The following is a 24,520-nucleotide window of genomic DNA, read 5'->3' as shown; positions in this document are numbered from 1 at the left end:
TGGAGCTACCAATACATTAAATGTCACTGTCCAACAGCCCTTTGCTCTTGCTGCAAACCTCCCTTTTATTTGAGGTTCAACGCCATAAAATCAATATCTGGCATTCCACATCACTTTCAGAATTCTTGCAAGGCTTCAAGGGTAAGTGCCCACTCTACCTGATCCAGAACTGAAATAGTCCACTTGCCACTTTTATACCCTAGTATTGTGTACTGTGGATGGAGCTGGCTGGTACATGACTCTACCCAGCTCAGGATGTGAGATACTTCCATTGCTGCTGCTGCGTTTTAGGTTCCCTCTTCCCCAATGGTTTATGTTGTGGACAATGTTCTATTGCTGTCCAATTATAATCACACAAGGTGTCCCTCCAGGAGGCGGGTGCGTACAGTGAAGCACATTCCTTCTCAGCCCATTCATGGGCTACAGGGTTCCCACAGGCTCCAAGAACCCTGAGTGGACCAGAGACCCAGTATTTCTCCCCAGCTATGGCATATGGCATTACTATTTTCCAGCACAGAAGGAGAAAAAAACTTCCCAGGAAGCAGCAGGAGACGTCAGAGTGACCCAATGAAAGATGACTTAGAAGTCTTACCTTGCTCTGTCTGTCCAAAGACAAAGGATATGTGTTCCACTGAGACAAGATCTCATGCTGCAACATTCTGATGTGCTGTTAAGCATAAGAAATCATTGCGAAGACTGCTATCATGAGACCCAAAACTTGCATACGATGACAAATGAATGACTACCTTCAAGCACGGAGTAGAGTAAACATGAAGTTGTCATTTCTGTAGTTTTTCCATTAAAAGGGACACTTGACCTGGCTGGTATCCAAGATCAGCCCATGGTATTCCACACAAAGTGAAAGTGAACTTATTCCAGTTTTGTGGGGTGGGGGGGGTTTACTGTCTTGGTTTTAACTTGTACAACGCGCCCTACTCCTGCAGGTGGCACCAAGTTGGCGTGACCTAAAGCAAACCTATGTCCTCCAATTGTCTCAAATAGAGTAGGGTCAGGTTAGAGCGCCTGTCAACTTCCTATTCTAGTTATAGTCTTTATAAATTACAGAATTTTTTCATTTTGAGCCACTTCACTCTTTGTTTTGTTTGATTTTTGGATCACTGTCAAGAGCCAGTCTTTTGAGTTCATATCAAGGGATTTGTATGTGAAGAAGTAGACATACACCTTGGATTTCAAAGACGACCAAACGATTACAATCCTTCTTAGTGCTTTTATAGAAAAGCAACCCTACCCTGTTGCGGTATTTTGAGGGGACAGCAAATTTACACTGTTATACAAGCTGTACACTCACTACTTTACATTGTAGCAAAGTGTCATTTCTTCAGAGTTGTCACATGAAAAGATAATAAAATATTTACAAAAATGTGAGGGGTGTGCTCACTTCTGTGATACTGTATATGTATTACAATGAGGGTGTGTATAAGTATATACTCTGTGAATATGCACTTTGTATTATAAGACTAGCATACACATGTTGAAGTGTGTTTGCAGGAACGAGGTTGTGTGCAATATGTGAATTTCTTCTTCCTAAAAACACTTGTTTTCAAGCACAGAAGTTTTGCTGCCAAACGCTTGTACCTTTCCATATATAAACATGAACACTCTGGTTCAGAACTGCTTCTTGAGTTAAATTGGAAGTTGCCTACACACCATTTCAAACAGAAGGCGAACAAGCTTCTCAGATTCCCCTCTGTACTTAGATGTGAGAGTTGAAGAGGAAATGTTGAAGAATGTAGTCTTGCACTCTGTTGCAACAGCTTTAGCTAAAAGTGTTTTTCCTGTTCCAGGTGGACCGACCATTAGTACACCCTAAGAAAAAAAAAAACAAAAAACCAAAAAAACAACAAAATCAAAATAAAATGCTTATTACCATTTTTGGAGACATACAGCAGCAGTTTATCTGCTTAAATACACAAATATCAGGTTTGATTTTTCTGTAGCTATAGGAAAGGTTTCTGTTCCCTTTTCTCTGTGGTCCCTGTGTGGTTTAAAGTATGTAAAAAGTGAGCTTAAATAAGAGCGAGGAAGACCGAGAACCTTCTTTTTGCCGTTTATGTCCCTAGTGGTGAAATCTCTCTTTGTGTATGGCCACCAGGATGGGAAGTGCGGTGAGATGGCTATAAACGTTTCAGAGGTCATAACCTTTTCTCACCCCAACTCGTGTTTGCAATCAGAATATTAAAGGATAAGTTCACCTTTTTTTAAATAAATGCACTTTTGTTTGCAGGTAAAAAAAAAAAAAAAATGTGCGTTTATTATTTTTAGGAGACTGCAGAGCATTGCACTTGCAATCAGCAGATTGCGGATGCAACGCCAGGCTCCTGCAGACTGCCAATGCATCTGTCTGCTTGTACCTTATTCGGGCAGCCAGTTACACGATGAAAGGAGAAATAATTTAACTACCTAGTAAGCTCACCAGTGCCCTGGTAGTTCATTGAGAATTACAAGCTGTCGGCTGCAAAGGCCGACAGTAGTTTTAGTTCTCCCATTTATATAACTGTGTGACTATGTATGTGTGGAGAAGATCCCTAACCTGCTATCTCAAGGAGAAGGGTGGGGGGGGGAGGGATCGGGGCTGAGAGCTGTAGGAACACCCTAAAAATGGGTGGAAAATGTAAAGTTCTCGAAAGTCAATTTATCCTTTAACCACCTCCCGCCCGCCATATAGTCCCAAGACGGGCACAAGGTGGTTCTCTCGTTCTGATAGGCCGTCTTTTGACGGCCTTCCATTCTCACCACGCATGCATGACTCAGGGAGCGCGCAGCACGGCGATCGGCGGTGCACTGCGTCCCTCGGATACAGCGGATCACCGATCCACGGAAAGAGCCGAAGATGTCGGCTCGGTCATGTGATCAGCTGTGTCCAATCACAGCTAATCACATATAAACAGGGAAATGCTGGTTATCGACATTTCTCTCCTCTCGAGCTGTCACGCTGACAGCTCGAGAGGAGAGGAGAGCCGGAATTTGGCGTTCCGCGGAGGGGACATATACACTGATCATCAGGGCACTGATTATCAGTGTTCCCTGATGATCAGTGTGGCCCCAGAAGTGCCACCTGTCAGTGTCCATCAGTGCCAGCTGTCATTGCTGAACAGTGCCACGTGCCAGTGCCACATATCAGTGCCTACCAGTGCACATCAATGCCACATATCAGTGCCCATCTGAGCTGCCCTTCAGTGTCACCCATCAGTGCCAGTCAGTGCCACCTATCAGTGCTGATCAGTGATGCCTGCCAATGCCCATCAGTGCCACCTACCAGTGCCTCCTCAGTGCCCATCAGTGCCACCTATCAGTGTCCATCAGTGCATCTTATCAGTGAGCATTTTTTTTTCTCTAAATTTTCAGTGGTTTTTGGTTTAAGAAAAAAGAAAAAACCCAGACGTGATTAAATACCACCAAAATAAAGCTCTGTCACAAAAAAAATGATAAAAATGTCATATGGGTACAGTCTTGCATGACCACGCAATTGTCATTTAAAGTGTGACAGCGCTGAGAGCTGGAAATTGGCCTGGGCAGGAAGGGGGTATAAGTGCCCTGTAGGTAAGCGGTTAAAGTACATCCAATCCATTATTCTGCATTGTTTACCTTCCACGGTCTTCTGATTCCCTTGAAGAACTCTGGCATCCACATTGGAAGTACTACAGCTTCCTTCAACAATTTCTTGGCTTCTTCCAAGTCTGCAATATCATCCCTAGGTATAAAGTATATATAGCATTAGAACAACAAATAATGAGGAAAGAATAACCTTCCAACATAATGCATTTTAAAGGTTGAAACAACTGACTGATAATATTCTACATACCTTGCATAATTTCAAGGGACAAGCACCACCTGTTTTTAGCTCTGCTTTATGTAACATTTTACAACAGCCAACAGAATTTGAGCAATAAAAATGCAAAGTGCATACAGAAATCAGATTCAGCAGCACATTTCAGCTATCAGAAATCTTAAAAGAAGATGTGGGGCCAAAGCTCTTTTGGCCCTACTTCTCCTGTAGGTCACAGGAGTGTACTTTGTTCTGCATTCCTATTACCCGTATTCAGCTGACAGCGGGCTACAGCCCTCTGTTGGCCAACATCACTCAGCCAGTCCAGACTCAAGAGATCCAGACTTTAATGTTGGGATCCACCTAGATGCCGGGACTGGCAGCTGGCCCAGCCTCTCAGCGAGTTAATGAGAGCCTGAGCCAGCTGCTCCAGCCCCTCCACAGTCTGACACTCCAGTGATCGCTAGAGGGGCACAGCAGAGAGCAGTGACAGTCACTGGCTCTCTGCTCACTGAATATAAAATGCAATTGAAACAGCGCTCTTCAATTTAATATATATCTAGATAATATGGGTGAGTGAACACAAACCATGAAATAATGTGAAAAAATAGTATAGTAACAAAATCAGTAAAAAACCAATCAGTGAACAACTTAAATCAAAATATAAAAATGTATGAACCAGTGTCCAACAAAAAATATATATAATTAATCGTGAAAATATGTGTCAAACATTATAAAAATTGTAAAAAAGTGTCCAAAATATATATACAAAATTCGTTCGTGACCAATATATCTTCTTTAACTTATCATAGAATGCGAAAAAAACATGAAAAATCCACCACTAAATGAATTGAATAAACTCACCAGAGCTCCATGCTGGGAAAATACCAACAAGCTATACTCGCTTGTGCTCTGGAAGCAATAATTTGCAGCAAAACACACCAGCTGATGAGAAATCCTTGAAATAGCAATTGGCTGCTCGAGGTGACGTCACCACACACGGGTGAGCTGCCATTGTCTGCTTAGACCAGAACAATACCTGTCAGTGATTGTATATGCCTGTAATGCTAGTGTCAGCTCTGACACTGATCCATGTGAGTTGTTTTAACCACTTGCCTACCAGGCACTTATACCCCCTTATTTACCAGGCCAATTTTCAGCTTTCAGCGCTGCCGCACTTTGATTGACAATTGTGCGGTCATGGAACATTGTACCCATATGAAATTTTGATCATTTTTTTCTCACAAATAGAGCTTTCTTTTGGTGGTATTTAATCGCCACTGGGCGCTTTACTTTTGCGCTATAAATAAAAAAGTGCAAAAAATTTGAAAAAAAAAAAAAAAGTTTCTTTGTTTCTATTATAAAATTTTTCAAACAGGTAATTTTTCTCCATCACTGATGTGCGTTGATGAGGCAGGACTGATGGGCACTGATAGGTGGCACTGATGGACACTGATAGGCAGCACTAAAGGGCACTGATAGGCAGTACTAATGAGGTGGCACGGATAGGCGGGACTGATAGACAGCACTAAATGAGGTTTCACGGATAGGCGGCACTAATATGCAGCACTGATAGGCGGCACTGATAGGTGACACTGATGATGGGTACTGATAGACGGCACTGACTGGCATCACTGCTGGGCACTGACTGGCGGCACGGACTGGCACAACCGCTGGGCACTGACTGGCAGCACTGCTGGGCTGCACTGGTGGGTGGCACTGGTGGGCGGCACTGGTGGGTGGCACAGGTGGGCACAGGTGTGCGACACTGCAGAGTGGCACAGGTGGGTGCACTGCTGGGCACAGGTGGGTGCACTGCTGGGCACAGGTGGGTGATCTGCTGGGCACAGGTGGGCGGAGCTAGTGGGCGCACTGCTGGGCACAGGTGGGCGGAACTTGCGGGTGGCACTGCTGGGCACCGATCATCAGGGCACTGATCATCAGTGCCCTGATGATCGGTGCCGATCCCCGCTCTGACCACTGCCGGTTCTCGGCAGTACTTTCCTCACGATCTGACAGCGTGAGGGAAGTGCAGCCGAGAACCGGCACTTGCATTTCCCTCTGATCAGCATGTCATTGGACACCGCTGATCACGTGGTAAAAGGCCGCTGTGATTGGCCTTTTACCACAACACGTGATCAGCTGTGTCCGTAGGACACAGCGATCACGGAGATCGCCGGGTGCGCGCCCCAGGAGAGCGCGTTCTGGGAGGACGTCATATGACGTCCACTCAGAACTGGCCGGCCGCAGCGCAGCCGTCATTCGGCTATCTGCGGTCGGCAGCTAGTTAAACACGTTTTGCATTCATTAAAGCCTGGCTGTATTTACACTATGTCGATTGCTCTCATCTTTTCCATGTCCCATTCTGGTTATATGTGGAATAAGTGCTATTTTAACGAGTTTCTGAGCATCTGAGGAGTAAGTGCTATTTGGAAGTATATTTGAGAAGCCAATTACTATTTCAAGGATTTCTCATCAGCTGGTGTGTGTTGCTGCAGATTATCACTCCCAGAGCACAAGCGAGTATAGCTGGTTATTTTACCAGCATGGCGCTCTGGTGAGAGTTTATTCAATTCATTTGGTGGTGGATTTTTCACGTTTTTTTTTCACATTATATGATAAGTAAAAGAAGATATATTGGTTCACAAACTAATTTTCTATATATATTTTAGACACTATTTTATAATTTTTATAATGTTTGACATATTTTCATGATTAATTATATATATTTTTTGTTGGACACTGGTTCATATATTTTTATATTTTGATTTAAGTTGTTCACTGATTGGTTCATTGAATTTTTTTTACTGATTTTGTTACTATACCATTTTTTCACATTATTTCATGGTTTGTGTTCACTCACCTATATTATCTAGAGATATATTAAATTGAAGAGTGCTGCTTCAATTGCGTTTCATATTTTTTATATTCATCACCCTACCTACAGGGGCACCCAGCAGCTCTTCCTGATATATCTGTTTGATATATGCATATTTACTTTTATGAGGAAAGAACAAACAGAGGGTGCACAGGCCTAGTGCGCCCTCTGTTTGTTCTTTCCTCATTCAGTATATTTGGATTTCCCCGGTCTATTGATGGCAGCAAGGTGTGCATGTTCCAGGACATTCTTAAGGTGGTTGTAGCCTGCATCGAGTCCATCCCAAAGTGCAGGAGCATTTGTGTTTACTGGTTCTATATTAAATTTTTATGTTATATTGATTCTATAGGCGCTTTCCCCAATTTTCAAATCATAACTCTGCTCACTGAAGACTGAGTGACCAGTGGTCCTTGATTGCTCAGTTCTTAGTGTAGAAGCAACGGAGGACAGATGCTACCTCCACCAAGGTGAGAATAAATGGTTGGTTTTTTTTTTGTATTGAGAACTTCTTTTTTAAATTATTGCTGTGGATTATCACATATTTTTTTATTTATTCAATTACCACAGCACCCCATCTAATACTTACCATCGAATATTGGGATTCTGTGAAATGATGTCCCTTTCAAGAGCTTCTACTAAATCTTTATCATACCCAGTACCATCAAATCTCTTTTGCTCATTCTCAGAAACATCAGATTTGTTCTATTAAACAAAAAAACAAAAAAAGGTAAACGTTTTTATCAAGAGCATTACAAAAGTAGATAATATAATAAAAAACTAGAATACATTTTTAAAACATTCCAAGGATGTGAGAAAGGTGAACAAATTGTTTAAAGTAATAACTATGGCCTCCAAGAAAAAAAAAAAAAAAAAACTATTGTGTGCTGTAGCACTAACAACCCAAATTTCCTAAAAGTTGGGATACTGTATAAAATGTACATAAAAATAGAATGCAATAATTGCAAATCTCAAAAGCAAATATTTTATTAACAGAAAATAGAACAGATATCCAATGTTTAAACTGAGAAAACGTACCATTTTAAGAAAATTAAGGCAATTTTTAAATTGATGGCAGTAGCATGTCTCAAAAAAGTTGTCAAAGTGGTACTAACAAGGAAAAACTGGAGGAACATTTTGCAACCATTTAGGTTAATTGGCAACAGGTCAGTAAAATCATTGGGTATAAAAAGAGCATCTTAGAGTCAGAGTGACTCAGAAGTAAAGATGGGCAGAGGTTCACCAATCAGTGAAAAGGTGCATCAAAAAATTGACGAACAGTTTCAGAATAAAGTTCCTCAATGTAAAACTGCAAATACAGTGTGTACAGAAAACAATCAGCCCCTTTAAAATAATCACATTTTGTTGCTTTGCAGCCTGAAATGAAGACAGACACAGTTTTTCTTTTCAAAACAATATAAAGAGCGCTCCCAACCCTGTGGAAGTTGTTTTGTGCTCATGTCTCATTGCTAGCCAGATAAGTTGTTGGAGTTACCCATACTGTTGTTATCTACATATCCCCTGGAACCTATTTGCACTTGGTATTTGCACCTTTTAACAGGTTTTGTTTTATCAGCTATATTTACATCCAAGCTGTATCCAGCTGTATAACATCCAAGTGAAAGATATAATACCAATATGTAAGAAAAAAAAAATTCAAAAACAGAATAACTGAGTTGGAAAAATTATCACCCCCTTTGTGTCAGTATCTTGTGGAGCCACCTTTTGTCTGTCAGGATATGTTTCTACTAACTTTGCATATCTAGACTTTGCAATATTTGCCCACTCTTCTTTGCAGAACTACTCAAGTTCAGTTCAATTTGATGGCGGCCATTTGTGGACTGCAGTCTTCAAGTAAATTCCACAGATTTTCAATGGGATTTAAGTCTGACTAGGTCATGCAAGGACATTCACCCTACCATCTTGCCACTCTACCCCATAGCCCAGACATATGAAGAATATGGGAGATTGTTGTCACATGCACCACACAGCCAGTACTTGCCAGATATTCCTGCAGTTCCTATAACCACTTCAACACCAGGCACTTTTACCCCCTTCCTGCCCAGGTCAATTTTCAGCTTTCAGCGCTGTCGCACTTTTTGTTGAAAATTGCGCGGTCATGCAACACTGTACCCATATGAGATTTTTATAATTTTTTTCACACTAACAGCTTTCTTTTGGTGGTATTTAATCCCGTGTTTTTTTATTTTTTACTAAAAACAAACAAACAAAAAAACCTGAAACTTTTGGGGGAAAAAAAAAAAACACGCATTTTCTTAATTTCTGTTATAAAATTTTGCAAATAAATAAAATTTTCATAAATTTAGGTCAATATGTATTCTGCTACATTTCTTTGGTGAAGCTACCCCAAATTAGTGTATATTATTTAGTCCGCAGGAAAGTTATAGAGTCCACAAACCAAGGTATATATATCTGACAATTGATCAATCCTGATGTACTGACAGCCCATCATTTCTTGAGGCCAGAAAACACCAGGATAGTACAAATACCCCCCCCAAATCATCCATTTTTGGAAAATAGACAGTTAAAGGTATTTAGTAAGAAGCATGGTGAGTTTTTTGGAGGTTGCAATTTGTTAAAATTTTTTGGAAAATGTAGAAATTAAAACCTTTTTTTTTTTTTATTTACATATGGTCACCAGTCCAGTGCAGCATTATTATAGAACTGGTGTGGCGGTGATCAGAGACACTGACTGGTGACAGTATGTAAAAAAAATAATTTAATTTGTATTCTTTTTTTTCAAAAATTTAAAATGTTTTTTTTACATCCCCAGTTATAAGAGGGTGTGCACACTTATGCCACCATATTATTTTAGTTTTTTTATGTTTACTTCCCCCCCTAAAAGATTTCAGTTTGTTTTTCAATTGCCATGGCGAAAGTTAAAAAAAAAAAAAGCTATTAAAAAAATAGGAAAAGAGCTTTTTAAAAAAATAAATATCTATCTATCTATTTATATTAAGGAACATTATTATTTAACTATTACAAAGAACATAACAGAATACATAAAAAGGAATTCAACCCCCCCAAAAAAATCTTCAAATATGTTAATAGTAAAAAGATAAAGTCTGAGCATGTAGACCCTTTACAAAATAATCTAGAGGGTGACGGAGGACAAAGAGAATACAAATGTATTAAATAATTTAATAATTCTTCAGCTTTGTGCATACAAAAAGGAGCATGGGGGAACTCCAGTCCATAATGGAGATAATGACACAGCTCCAAATGAACCCCTATGGCTCAAAATTTATATGATTCAGAAATATTCAGACAGTATAAAGGTGAATAAAGCACCTGGACCAGATGGCATACATCCACGTGTCCTAAAAGAATTGCGCTCTGTCATTTCAAAGCTATTGTTTCTCATTTTAGGGACTCCTGTAAGTGGCATAGTACTACTGGACTGGCATAAGACCAATATGACGCCTTTAAGGGTGGTTCCAGAAGCCGGGAGACAGGGCGGGGTTTTGGACCTTGGACAGAGGGGTGGCGGTGGACGTGGTATACTTGGATTTTGCAAAAGTGTTTGACACAGTTCCCCACACACGGCTAATGTGTAAGGTAAAGTCTACAGGCTTGGAAAAATCCATATGTAAATGGCTAGAAAACTGGCTAAAAGATCGTATTCAGAGAGTAGTGGTTAATGATTCATACTCTGAATGGTCTAGGGTTGTCACTTGTGTACCCCAAGGTTCAGTGTTGGGACCCTTACTTTTTAATATATTTATAAATTATATAGGGTCTGCGATTAAAAATCCCATTTCAGTCTTTGCAGATGACACCAAGCTGTGCAGTGGAATAACTTCCTTACAGGATGTCTCCAACTTACAAGCCAACCTCAATGCACTGTTTAATAGGGCAACTATGTGGATTAAATGTTGATAAATGTAAGTTTATGCACTTGAGGGCTAAGAATATGCATGCATCATACATACTAGGGGGGGTACAACTGGGGGAATCAATGGTGGAGAAGGATCTGGGGGTTCTGGTAGATCACAAGCTTAAAGTGTTACTAAACCCAGGACCCTGCATTCACTATATCTGGTCTCCCACAGTGCACACAACATGGAAGTGCAATACAGAGGTTACAGATCATACAATTCCTTCATGATAACATGGGTTCTCCCAACACTATGCCCAGGCCACTGTTTGTTGGGGTTACTTCCAGACCCTGATCTGATAAAAAAAAACATGACGTTTTTTCTATGGGTGACTGTTTGCTGCACGCAAACTTGTAGCTAAACACTGGATGCATGCCCTACCCCCGTTGCTCACCGAAAGGATTGCAGATGTTAATACTACCCTACCCCTTAGGAAACTGGAATATGTAATTAGGGTCTGTCCCCGTAAATATAATGAAATATGGGATAGGTGGCTGCAGGTCCCAAACACATGTACTTGACTGATACTGTATGTAAGTGAGTGTTTCTACCTGGTAGGGTTTATCTTTGGAAAACTAGAATGCTTAAGATTCACAGCATGTATTATGTACTTGTCATTATGGAGGAATATAGTGCTCATTTGTCCGTACCATATGTTGTTATAGTAGCAGGACCCTCCGAAGCTGAAGGCATGGAACACCACTGCGTAAATTGTACAAACACACAAATATATCCTTGATAATGTCGATTTTCTTTACAATACACCTAACAGTACCAATGACCAATTGGTTGATGTTTGACTGTTCTATTACTAGACCATGTATGCTGCAGTTATTGTACTGTATTGATGTCAATAAACTTGGTCTTTTGTTAAAAAAAATAAATGAAAAAAAAAAAGCTTTTCTAATAAGCAGAGAAGTCTCATGACTTCTATCAGTGTCTGGCTGAGCACTGGTTAAAGCTTGTAGGAGGAATTTTTGTTCTGAGGCTGCATGACCCCTGTCTGGACAGTGCTGATTGGCCCTATGTTGATAACATGCACACTCAAAAAAAAAAAAAAAAAAAAACTTTCTAGCAATACACACCAAACTGAGCATGTGCAGAGTACCTCCTTAGGGCTCTGTATTATCAGTAGATGGATTGAGGACTGTGGAAGAAGGGGAGGATCAGAGAAGCCAGGATCAGACAGCATTTTTAACACAATACAGAGGATTAACCCCTTAGGCTCCACATTGAGTACAAATTGATTTTACTGTTGTAGGTAAAGTAGCACTTTAGAAGCATTTAACAAAGCAATAAAAATCCTAAGAGATATGGACTGGAGAGAGACATAATTTTTACCCTTTACAAATCATTAGCAACACCTCATCTGGAATATACAGTTCAGTTTTGGGCACTAATTCACAAAAAGGATATCGAGGAACTGGAGAAAGTGCAGAGAAGGGCAACCAAACTGATAAGAGGCATGGAGGAGCTGAGCTTTACAGTCATCACAGAGGACAAGAGGGCACTCTTTACGTCTGGAGGAAAAGAGATTTAACCTCCAAAAACACAGAAAGGCTTCTTCACAGAGCTGTGAAAATGTAGCATAGACTCCCCTCAAGAGTTGGTTCTGGCCAGCTCAGTAGATTGTTTTAAAAAAAGCCTGGATTCTTTCCAAAATACACAAATAGTAACTGAATATTAAATATTTATAGGTAAAGTTGATCCAGGGAATATCTGATTGCCTGTTCTGGGATCCGGAAGGATTTTTCTCTTTCCTGGAGCAAATTGAATCATGCTTTGCTGGGGGGTTTTTTGCCTTCCTCTGGATCAACTGTGGGTATAGGATAGTGTATATGGTTTTCGATTTGTGTGTGTTTTGTTTGTTTTTTTTCCTGTAGGCTGAACTGGATTGACAACCAGATTAGCAACGTAACTATGGAGAAGTATGCCTGTATTTATCAGCATCGAGGACACCACTGAACCTGACCAAAATCTCCAACTCAATTTGCAGAAATGCAGCTCCAAACTTGCAAGAAACCTCCACCAAGCTTCACAGTTGCCTGCAGCCACTCACTGTACCACTCTCCAGCCCTTTGGTGAACAAACTGCCTCTTGCTGCAGCCAAGTATTTAAAAAACACCTGCTGCCATTTTTCTACACCCCAGTTACTTTATTTTCATACACAGTTGAGTCACTTAGCCTTATTTCCACATCATAGATATGGCTTTTTGGCCGCAATTCTTCCATAAAGATCACTTCTGGCAAGACTTCTCCAGGCATTAGACAGGTATACCTGTAATCTGCTGCATTAAGTTTCCTTGGCCGACATCTGCATTTACATTCCCCAATATTGCCTGTTTCTTTGTGCTTCTTCAAAAGAGCTTGGACAGCACAGTCTGCTTTGAAATCTTTGCCCAGGAGAGTATCTTGTTGCTTTTGCTCAGTCTTGCCATTGTGTATGACCTGTGATGTGAAGTTGTCTTCCACCACCTCAGCTTAGTAGCAGAGTTTGGCTGTTCCTCACCCAGTTTTAAGTCTCCTACACAGTTGTTTCAGTTAAAGTGTTACTAAACCCACAATAGTAAAATCAGTATGTATATGCAGTAAAGCATGCTTGTTATACTCACTGTGGAACCTAAGGGGTTAAAATACTCTGCATTGTGTAAAACTGCGGTTTTATCTTGATTTATCTGATACTCCCCTTCTTCCAGTGTCCCCGTCTTATCTCCTGATAAGACATATCGTGTGGAGTCACTCTGTCCATACTCAGTTTGGTGTGTATTGCTAGAGAGGTTTTGTTTTTCTTGGGAGAAGGCATGTGATCTGCACAGGGCCAATGAGTACTGTCCAGACAGAGGTCAGGCGTTCTGCATCCTCCTACAACAAAATGAAAACTCCTCCTACAAGCTTTAACCAGTGCTCAGCTGGACACTGATAGAAACTACAAGACTGCTATAATTGCTGATGAGAAAACGTATTTAGCAGTTTATATTTACTAAAATAATTGCACTTCCATGTTCAGTTTATTAACACTTTAATGACTGTTTCAACAATACAATGTATGATCATTGGCACCTGCTTGGTACAACTTGTTAATCATACACCTGACTACAAAATCCCTGACTCTGTGCAAGTGTACAAATTGTACAAGCGTAAGAATTGATTCCAATTTGAAGCCAACAAGGTAGTCACACCAAATATTGATTTGATTTAATTTTTCTTCTGTTCACTCACTTTACTTTTTTTTAACTTTACAGCATTTCTTCACACCTGCCTATACCTTTTGCACAGCACTGTATATCTATGTTTTAGAGCAGCATATGCTCAAATCCAGATAATGTATTTTTCAGGGAAGGCCTTGTATATGTCAGCAGAACAATACCGCATCTATGACAACAGCATGGCTTTGGGCGCTTAACTGGCCTGCCTTCAGTCCAGACCTTTCACTAATTTTAAAGATACACCAAATATTTTAACAGAAAATATGACAAACGACCCAGGACTGTGGAGAAGTTAGAATTCTATATCAGGCAATAATGAGAAAACATTCCTCTCCCAAACCTCCAGGTCTCAGTTACCAGTGTTGTTAAAAGAAGAGGGGATGCTACACCGTGGTAAACATGGCCCTGTCCCAACTTTTTTTAATGTGTTGCCACCAATTTCAAAGTGACCTTATTTTATTTTTTCTTAAAATTGTACATTTTCTTAGTTTAAACATTTGAGATATATTTTCTTTTTTACATTGTGAATAAAATATGGGTTTATGAGATTTGCAAATCATTGCATTCTGTTTTTACGTAGATTATACACAGCGTTCCAACTTTTTAGAACTGGAGTTGTAATTTAAATTTCCACTCCTGCTGCCAGAAACCCCATGCAACATCACAGAGATGAAGGAAACAGTGTACGCAATTTAATTTCCACTCCAGCTGGCAAAAACCCCATTCCCTGCAAACATGCAGCCATTCCTCAAAGCAGTGGCAGAACTGGGATATGCCAACAGAAGAGGTTGGTGCTAAATAACACAACAATTACAAACAGTTACTACCTTGTCTTCTTTCAGTCTGTTTACTTGATCTTTCTTCTCCTTGGCACGAGCAGGCTTTGCTTTCTGATTATTTTTTGAAGGAGGGTTTGGGCCCCTGCCAGCAACACTTATGCGATTGTTATATACCCGATTTTCACTGAACTGGCAAGATGGTCTTTTCCTTGGCCCTGGTGACGGTCTAAAAAAAAAAAAAATGATATAAATATGAAGAAAAACCCCCCCGAAAGAAATATATATACACTCACCAGCCACTTTATTAGGTACACCTGTTCAATTGCTTGGTAACACAAATTGCTAATCAGCCAACCACATGGCAGCAGCACATTGCATTAAGGCATGTAGACGTGGTGAAGACTACTTGCTGAAGTTCAAACAGAGCATCAGAATGGGGACAAAATGGGATTTAAGTGACATTGAACGTGATCGCACTGCTACCATCTTGAAGGCGGGCTGGCTGGGGAGACACAGGATGCAGAGACTGGAGTTCTGATATAACAAAACGCCTTGTTTTTATTTGCTCATTGTGAATGTGATTTTAAAGGGGGTTTGTTTGGCAATAAATTTGTTGGATGATACTGCACTATGGCGAGTATTTTCTTTACCCACATGTGCTAATCTGGATATGAGAGGATCTTCTCTGGAGTTTGTTTGGTGATATGCTGGATACACAGTAGTATGCTGAGCAATTACCAACACATGAGGATCGTCCTTTGAAGTCTGTTTGGTGAATGCTGGATATATACTGACAAGCTAGTTAATTACTAGCACATGGTGAGTGTGCATTTTGATGGGGTGTTTTTGAGCACTGAATACCACATTGCTTATGAAGGAGGATCTCATTACTTCTTTTACTGAGGATCATGTTTATATGGACTTTTCTAAATGGACTATATTGAGATTCCCTATTTATTGATTTTTTTGTTTGCACTATTAATATGCACTTATTTGGTGGTGGTTATATTTAGTTGTGTGATTTGGTTTGCGCTATTTGTGATTTGTATATTTTTCACATTTTTATTATTTTTTTATTATTATTTTGAGTTTTTTAATAATAGCAGCATCCAGTGAGTGTATTTCCTCTCTATTACATTGGTGCAATGATGTTGGTATAATAGAAGTGTTGTATTTATTGGAACATTTCTTTGGCAACTAACTTTTTAGTGAGAGTTAGTGTATACATACATGCACAGGAACATTATCCATCTGAGCTCCAAAAGATGCTACTTTAACTGGCAATTGCAGAGTCATGTAATACGGTACATAAATTAAATTTGTTTTTATTTCACACAAATAGAAATGTTTTGGTGGTATTTAATCACCACTGGGTGTTTTTTTTTTGCAATATAAAATGAAAAAAGGCCAACATTTTGAAGAAAAAAAAAAAAAAAAAAAAAAACACGATATTTTCTACTTTCGGTCATAAAACATATCCAATAAAATCACATTTCGTCATACATTTAGGCCAAAATGTATTCTGTATTTTTTTTTTTAATTTGAAAATTGATCAGTTGTTGTACTGACAGCCATCTCGCTTCTTTAGGCCCCAAAATACCAGGACAGTACAAACTCCCCCAAATGACACCTTTCTGGAAAAAAGACAGTCTGAGGTACTTAGTAAGAAGCATGGCAAGTTTTTTGTCACAATTTTTATAAGAATAAAGAAATTGAATACATTTTCTTTCACTTTTTTTTTATTCTTTTAATACATACTGCTACCAGTGCAGTACAGAGTGTGATTGGTGTGGCTGTGATCAGGGACACTGACCGGTGACAGTACTGTATATAAAAATAAAACAAATGAAATTTGTATCAGGAATGCGTGTGGTGGGAATAAAGACAACCTTCTGCTACAGCAAACACTTCTTATGTTTTTCCACTTCCTGTCTCAAAGCTTCTCTCTGCAACCACCATAATCCAACTTTCACAGTCCTCATTTGTATTCCACTGATCCCATTGTGCTAGCAAACATTTTAAATTACTAGTCAATTATTACTTTATGGATGTTAGAGAGGTACCTCAACTTTGTTTCAAACAAAAAGAAGCTACTCTTCTCTCACTAACCAACTGCCTTTCTGTAATACTTATTACAGCTCTTAGTTAACGTCCCCAGCGTTTTTCTTGGACTACTGAAACAATATTTTGCATGCTTTTACACTTCTAAAAAACTTGCCATTCTACAATTTGTCATCAAGGCTGCTGCAAAATGTATCTGGCTCTTCCAGCACTTACTTTTCTGCACCTAGTCGAGATGGCAAGAGTACAGGAATTCCGGCAACTCACCTACGCTCAGCTGGTACTGGTAAAGACCAAACTTCTCCATCCTGGGACGGTAAATCATGGTGTGCTGCTTTCAGTGGAGAGCTGTCAAGCTTGAAACTTTCCAGAGTAGACATTATGTCCTTCACATGCTTAGCTTCCACACTGATCTCTTGCCAAACCTGCCAGAGAGCATTAAATAAGTTAAAAATCATCAGACCTAGTTTGTTATGATACTTTTGCTTTAAAGTGTAGGCTCCATTTAAAATAATCTTTGCATCTACCTCTCGCATACCCCATTCATCAAATATCAAAAAAGGTTGGACAGATCACACATGCAACCAATATGCCAATCTAATCTCCGATGCAACAGTCTGACTAAGGCCAGGCAATGTTCCCTTTCCAGGACCAAGCTTTTGGAATCCAGCACATAAACCAGCCTTACCAAACCAAAGCCAACCAGAGAGTAAAGACTTCAACTGTCATGTCAAAATATAATCTGAAAAATCAAATGGCTTAGGGATTTGCTACGGCCTTTATGAGGTGCATGTTAAATATGGGATCCAACAACATCATCCTCTGTAAATTTTGGGTTGCTTGAGGGAAGAACTTCAGAGCCATGCAAAAAAAATTTCCAGCATTTAAGTTTTAGCGTTTTTAAAAGATAACTTCAGGAGACCCTCCCAAATGCCCAGAATGCACTGACAAATAGTAAATTAACTATTTCAGACATTTTGTGAGAAATAGAGAGCAGAAGCTGGGAGAGCAGAATGTTTTGAGATTACCTGTATTTTCTGGTTGTATTCACTATCACTATGGATCCCATCATGAGCATAATGCAGCACGTTCTACCATTTTGTCCTGCACGCGAAACATGGAAATGACTGTGCTGGTAACTAGGTCCATTTGAATACATGGAAAACGCTGTACATGCATTTTTGATGAAGAAAAAAAGGCACTGGACAGCATCTGGATTTGGACCAGCCCAAAATCGCATCTAAACACAAATGAGCATAAATGCGTGTACAAGCGTTTGGCTTTGAATTGCCAGTAAACTCTACTCCTGAATGCAATTTTTGTGCTTTCAAAAAAATGCCTGTAACCTCAACTGCCTGTAAACTACTGTAAACAACCATGTGTACATGGACACATAGGAGAACATAAAGGAGAGTTCAGGGGCTGCTGAAAAAAAAAACAAAAAAAAAACGCACAACTGCTCCTAAACTTCAGTTTAGCAGCTACAGTGTACATAAGCCCTTAGGCTTTAGAGACAGTTTAGGAGCTGCAAGAATTTCTGGCAAGTACTGGTTTTGCACTACATGTGGCAACACCAGTATTCTTCATATGTCTGGACTGTAGGGCAGGGTGGCAAAACTGAAGTCTTTTCTAAAAAAAACATTCAAGCCTGGCTACATTTTTCAAAAACCTACATCAAGTCTCCCAAAAGCAAGTGGGAAATGTGTTATGCTCTGATAAGACCAAGATGGAAAAATATCATGCTGGATATCTACAGTATACGGATATAGACTAATGTGTTATGAACATTAGGATGCCCCATCGTTTGATGGAAATGAAAATTATCAAGCTACAGAGGACTGAATTCAAAGACACCCTGAAAATCAAAGTGAAAAAATTATGCAGCAGGCTAGTCCATTTTGCTGAAATGTAATTGTAGCAACTCAAAATGGTGCTCAGTAGTTTGTATGGCCCCAACGTGCTTGTATGCAAGCCTGACAATGTCGGGCATGCTCCTAATGAAACGATGGATGGTGTCCTGGGGTATTTCCTCCCAGATCTGGACCAGGGCATCACTGAGTTCTTGAACAGTCTGAGGTGCAACCCGGCAGCGGCGGATGGACCGAAACATGATATCTATTGGATTTAGGTCAGGCGAGCGTGGGGGCCATTCAATAGTATCACATCCTCCAGGAACTGTCTGCATATACTCACCACATGAGGGCGGGCATTGTCGTGCACCAGGAGGAACCTAGGACCCACTGCACCAGCGTAGGGTCTGACAATGGGTTCAAGGATTTCATCCTGATACCCAATGGCAGTCAGGGTACCATTGTCTAGCCTGTAGAGGTCTGTGCATCCCTCCATGGATATGCTGTGACGAACGCGGCGTCAGACCTCTGACCTTCTCACCAAACTCGTGACCAAAGGACCAGCCAATCTAAAACTGCGATGTCACGTGCGTAACAAAGCCATGCCCAGCTGCACAAAGATTTTCCAGCTAATTGGACCACAATCGATGTACCGGCAGCCTGGGAGCGTTGTTACTGGGTCAGATTAATTACGCAATTAACCCTTCACACTGCCACCACCTCCTTTTTGTACAGAGAAAGAGGAAACTTGGCAATATCAGCAACAACACTATGATGGTTGAGATAATCGTCTGTATAACACTGTCACCGCAGACCGGTTATACAGAGGGTTAAACAAACACAGTAACACTCTTTTAGAGGCAGGAATTCGTAAATTGCATTAAGAGACTTTAGAAAAAGTTCAACACTTTCAGAAAGCAAGATTTATTACTAAAAGGTCAAAAGGGTGCAATAAAAATATTTACAGAAAAAAGATGTTCTCTGTATATTTATATATATATATTGGTTACAACAGTACAGCAAAGAGGTAACAGAAAGGAGGTTAAAGGGTTAAAGTAAAAAAAACATTTAAAAAAAACATATAATCTCCTACGCTTGAATAGAGAAACCTACCACTAAGCTGCTAACACCCCCCTTCAACCATAAAGTGTAAAACAAAAATAAATAATAAATGGTGCAGCGCTGAATAAATACTAAATCAATATACATTCAAACTAATTAAATAAACATAATTTAGTAAAAACTGTGTATTACTAATTAGTGCTCACACATATAATCAAAAATTATTTTCACCCCAACATTAAAATCATATTAAGTGAATAACATTCATGCATGTGTATAAAACACTCTGTGAAATAATACAAACTATGTATAATATATATATATACACACACACACACACACACACACACTGCAAAAATGTCCCAGCAAAGTAAATATAAATCCGTGCTCCACAGCAATGACTCGCGTGCAAATATTGTGAATCCATTGCCCACAACTCGTGAATCTAAAACCTTCTAAAGTGGCCCCTCACCTCCCAATAGTGACCACAAAGGCCAGCTCGCTTTTGGGTAAATAACTCTTTCCCAGGAACAATCTCGTCACCACTAGATGAATCCTCCTGGAAATCCACAGGCCTTTCTCCTCCTGAGTACTCCACACCCCTGGTACTTGTCTCAGTAGTTCACCCACACAGGATCATGATAAAACAGATAAAGATCCTCCATAGTGTAAATCAGTATTTATTAGCTCGATAAATCAAAGAAATCCTACTCGCATGTCTCACAGTAACATCAGGCATTTCCCGATACTATGGGTGTATGTGCATGGTTCCGGGTGTACAAAGATGGCCCCCACGCCGGAAATGACGTCACCACGTACCGGAAGTCCTGTCACCGCGCACCAACGCGTTGCGTCGCGATAATCACGTGACTTCTTCAGGGTATTTTTGATTGTATATTGATTTAGTATTTATTCAGCGCTGCACCATTATTTAAAAGGGTTAAAGTACTTGCCAATCAGCCTTGGTTTTGTAGATCAAGTTTCAGAGCGAAAGGGCTGTCTCCCAAGTTGGTTCTGATGTTAAAAAGGGAGAATTCTTCAACTTAACTCTCTTAGGCCTGACAGCCCATTTTGTGGTTCCCTAGCAGGGGGTGTCTCTGAAGTCAAGGACCAATGCCCCGTTTAGGGAGGGAAGGTCTGGCCATAGACCTAAACTAGAGCCAAAATCTCTTATAGTTCATATTTTGGCTCATAACTTTTTCTATGCACAAGTGACATTCCACCCACGGGTAGATTACTATGCAGACGCATCTGAGGAACGGATAGATATGAAATATGAAATACATATTTGAAGGGTTCTAGAGATGTAATTTTCTGCTTTCCTAGGTATTCCAGTCAGGGAGTGTGACCTATCAAAACGGTTTGTCTTTTTGTGGGCAATCTGAAGACATGCCTGGTTTTTATGCAAGTCTCTCATATTCCAAGATATGAGACATAGGGGAAAAATGCATTTTAAAATTGTTATCTGGTTCGTGCTCCTCTGGAAAGTCTTTGAACTCCTGGGAAGGCTTGCGTCATCTTTTACGATGTGCTCGATTGCACAGCTTTCTTAGACAGCCAGGCACTCAGCCCAGAGAGGTTGTATAGTTCTGGGCACCCCTCTGGGCTCTGGCCTGCCTGTGACACTTCCAACACCCACACCGACCAGATGTCACTGTGGCTCTCAGAGAGGGAGGGGGAGAATGAGGGGAGACATGGAGAATTCTTAACATAATGGAGGACCGTGTCCGTCTCTGTGTGTACGCTTGCTACATATGCCTCCCAAGACCATCACTGATCCACCATCGAAACAGTCATGCTGAATGATGTTACAGGCAGCATAACCTTCTCCACAGCTTCTCCAGACCTTTTAACATCTGTCACATGTGTGCAGGGTGAACCTGCTCTCATCTGTGAAAAGCACAGGGTGCCAGTGGTCGACCTGCCAATTCTGGTGTTCAATGGCAAATGCCAATCGACCTCTATCGTGTCAGGCAATAAGCACAGGGGCTACTAGAGGACGTTGGGCCCTCAGGCCACCCTTATGAAGGCTGTTTCTGATTGTTTGGTCAGAGACATTCACAACAGTGGCCTGCTGGAGGTAATTTTGTAGGGCTCTGGCAGTGCTTATCCTGTTCCTCCTTGCACAAAAGGAGCAAATAACGGTACGGCTGATGGGTTAAGAACCTTCTACAGCCCCATCCAGCTCTCCTAGAGTAACTGCCTGTCTCCTGGAATCTCCTCCATGCTCTTGAGACTGTGCTGGGAGACACAACAAACCTTCTGGCAATTGCACGTATTGATGTGCCATCCTGAAGGAGTTGGAGTGCCTGTGCAACTCTGTAGGGTCCAGGTATCACCTCATGCTACCAGTAGTGACACTGTCTCTAGCCAAATGCAAAACTATTGAAAAACAGTCAGAAAGACAAGTAGGGGAAAAAACATGTCAGTGGCCTCCACCAGTAAAGCATTCCTATTTTGGGTGTTGTCTCATTGTTGCCCATCTAGTGCACCTGTTAATTCCATTACCACCAAAGCAGCTGAAACTGATCAACAACCCCCTCTGCTACTTAACTGACCAGATACATATTCCAGGTGTTTAAAATGACCTGATGCTATACTCTGATTAAAAAGTGTCCCTTTAATTTTAAGATATATATATATATATATATATATATATATATATATATATATATACATACACACACATATATACACATATATACATACATACATATACATATACACATACACACCGTATTTTCCGGCGTATAAGACGACTTTTTACCCCTTGAAAATCTTCTGAAAAGTCGGGGGTCGTCTTATACGCCGGTAACGGCATGCTGACACTTTTTAGGGGGGCGGCGCGGTGGGGCACTATTCCTCCCCCCCCCCCACTGACACCAACGATTGGGCACTATTCCTCCCCCCCCACTGACACCAATGATGGGGCACTATTCCTCCCCCCCCACTGACACCAATGATGGGGCACTATTCCCCCGCCCACTGACACCAATAATGGGGCACTATTCCACCCCCCACTGACACCAATAATGGGGCACTATTCCACCCCCCACTGACACCAATGATGGGATACTATTCCTCCCACTGACACCAATGATGGGGCACTATTCCACTGACACCAATGATGGGGCACTATTCCACTGACACCAATGATGGGGCACTATTCCACTGACACCAATGATGGGGCACTATTCCACTGACACCAATGATGGGGCACTATTCCTCCCACTGACACCAATGATGGGGCACGATTCTTCCCACTGGTGTGCACTGGAAGAGGGGTAGTCTTATATGGCGAGTATAGCCCAAACACTACATTTTAGCAGGAAAAGTAGGGGGTCGTCTTATACGCCCAGTCTTATACGCCGGAAAATACGGTATATTACACTCTTTGCATCGCAAGCTGGTATTGCCAGTGGCAGAAATAACTTCTTGTAGGCATTTTGTAAAATTTCCTGAAAGTCTCGAACACTGACTCAGAAATTGTTGACCACTTTTAAATTTCCTAGACTTGCAAGATGTTTGTGATTTTACTTGTATGAACTGCCCATTTCAAAAATCCTCCAATTAATTTTCTATGATAATCAAGTAACTGCTTTGATCATGGCAATCCATAACCCTCTATTTCTATAGTGTCATATTGTGATTTTGGATACTCAATATTCCCTGTAACCAGACTGGTACTGTAGAATATTAATGCACATTTGTTCTACATTGTTTAAAGTTAGTTTGTCAATATTATGTATTAAATTAATACTGCTGTTGCAACTATTATTAAAGAGCCCCTAAGTTACTAATATTAAAACAGGAGGAAAATTATAAAGAGTTATATCTGGCACTTGTGTGGACATGTGAATATATAAGAACAGAATTACATTCCAGAACAGCATGTGCATCCCCAAGCAATTACGTACAGTAACATGCCACCTAAGGGAAGTGGAATGTTATATGGATTAGGCATCATGAACTAGCAATATGTACTTAATATTTTGAATTCTTTTAACATACCAGAAAATAGTACATCAAGGACACATCATGCGAGACATCAACATCAGTTGTGATGAAACTTCAATGAACAATGTTACCTGAACTCAAAAAGTGATGGTCTGCTATGTTATAAGGAACATTTAGAAACCTTATTTTACTTATAGCTTAACCTCAGCTTTTGTTACACTTAATTCGCTTGGGCCAGCTTCAACCAAACAAACTAAATCCCTCACTAACATGTGAGGCTGCTGGATGTCATGTATAAACTGTATGTAGCTGAGGTTACATACAGCACTGTGTTGTGGGTGCGAGCCGAGACATTTCTGTCTCATATCTGGTACACCAACAGAGTCTGTCTGAGAGGCGCTCATCCACTCATAGAACGCAATGTATTCTGTCCATGAATACAATGCTTCCTTGGATTGGAGTCAGAGAGGTGGGCTGCTGATATCACAACCTCTGACTCAGCCAATCAGAGGAAGCTTTGTATTCATGGATAGAAGGTGTACACTGACAGATTGTGGCCGTGTGGAAGGCACGTTCCAGGAGGACATCATATGACATAAACCCGGAATGAGGAAAGTCCCACCCGGGCGTCATATTACATTAGGCCAGTCAGGAAGTGGTAAAAGTATAACTAAAAGGGAAAACTTTTTTTTTCTTAGTTGTGGATAGAGTGGTCGGGTGATTAGAACACCTGTCGGGTTCTTATTTTGTCTGTGCCCCCCATTAGAGATTGATCCTCTATTTATCCGCTTTAGCATTATCATCGAAAGTGAAGGTAAAAGAAAATCCCAAATTTTGGGTTGTCTATAGAACTGTAATAGAGGGGAAATCCTCCAATGGGGCACTAGTTCTGGTGATTCTGGCAACAACCAGGGATTCCCCGACTTTGAAAGGATTTCCTCTCACTTCTTGCTGCGTTTATGGGGCAGAAAGTGATGGGATATCACACCAATAAAACACAGATAGCAAAAATGAAATCACAAGGGTTTATAACCCTTCCTTACG

General features: G+C 40.6%; 1 protein-coding gene across 2 annotated transcripts in view; it reads right to left on the bottom strand.

The window, feature by feature from the left end:
- Positions 1-24,520, bottom strand: part of KATNA1 (katanin catalytic subunit A1) — a 71,264-nt gene that overhangs the window by 12,200 nt on the left and 34,544 nt on the right. For both annotated transcript variants that reach the window (XM_089668617.1, XM_089668618.1), the window contains exons 3-7: positions 16,875-17,032; positions 14,595-14,772; positions 7,252-7,367; positions 3,607-3,712; positions 1,669-1,827 (exon numbers count right to left, since the gene is read on the bottom strand). In XM_089668617.1, the coding sequence (XP_089524743.1) occupies positions 1,669-1,827; positions 3,607-3,712; positions 7,252-7,367; positions 14,595-14,772; positions 16,875-17,032 (717 nt within the window). The remainder of the gene's footprint in view (positions 1-1,668; positions 1,828-3,606; positions 3,713-7,251; positions 7,368-14,594; positions 14,773-16,874; positions 17,033-24,520) is intronic.

This window comes from Staurois parvus, unplaced genomic scaffold (assembly GCF_062004578.1).
Source record: "Staurois parvus isolate SC_StPar_1 unplaced genomic scaffold, SC_StPar_1.0 ptg000059l, whole genome shotgun sequence".
Taxonomy (NCBI): domain Eukaryota; kingdom Metazoa; phylum Chordata; class Amphibia; order Anura; family Ranidae; genus Staurois; species Staurois parvus.
Note: the sequence above shows the minus strand (reverse complement) of the source record. Positions and strands in the feature narration are given on the sequence as shown.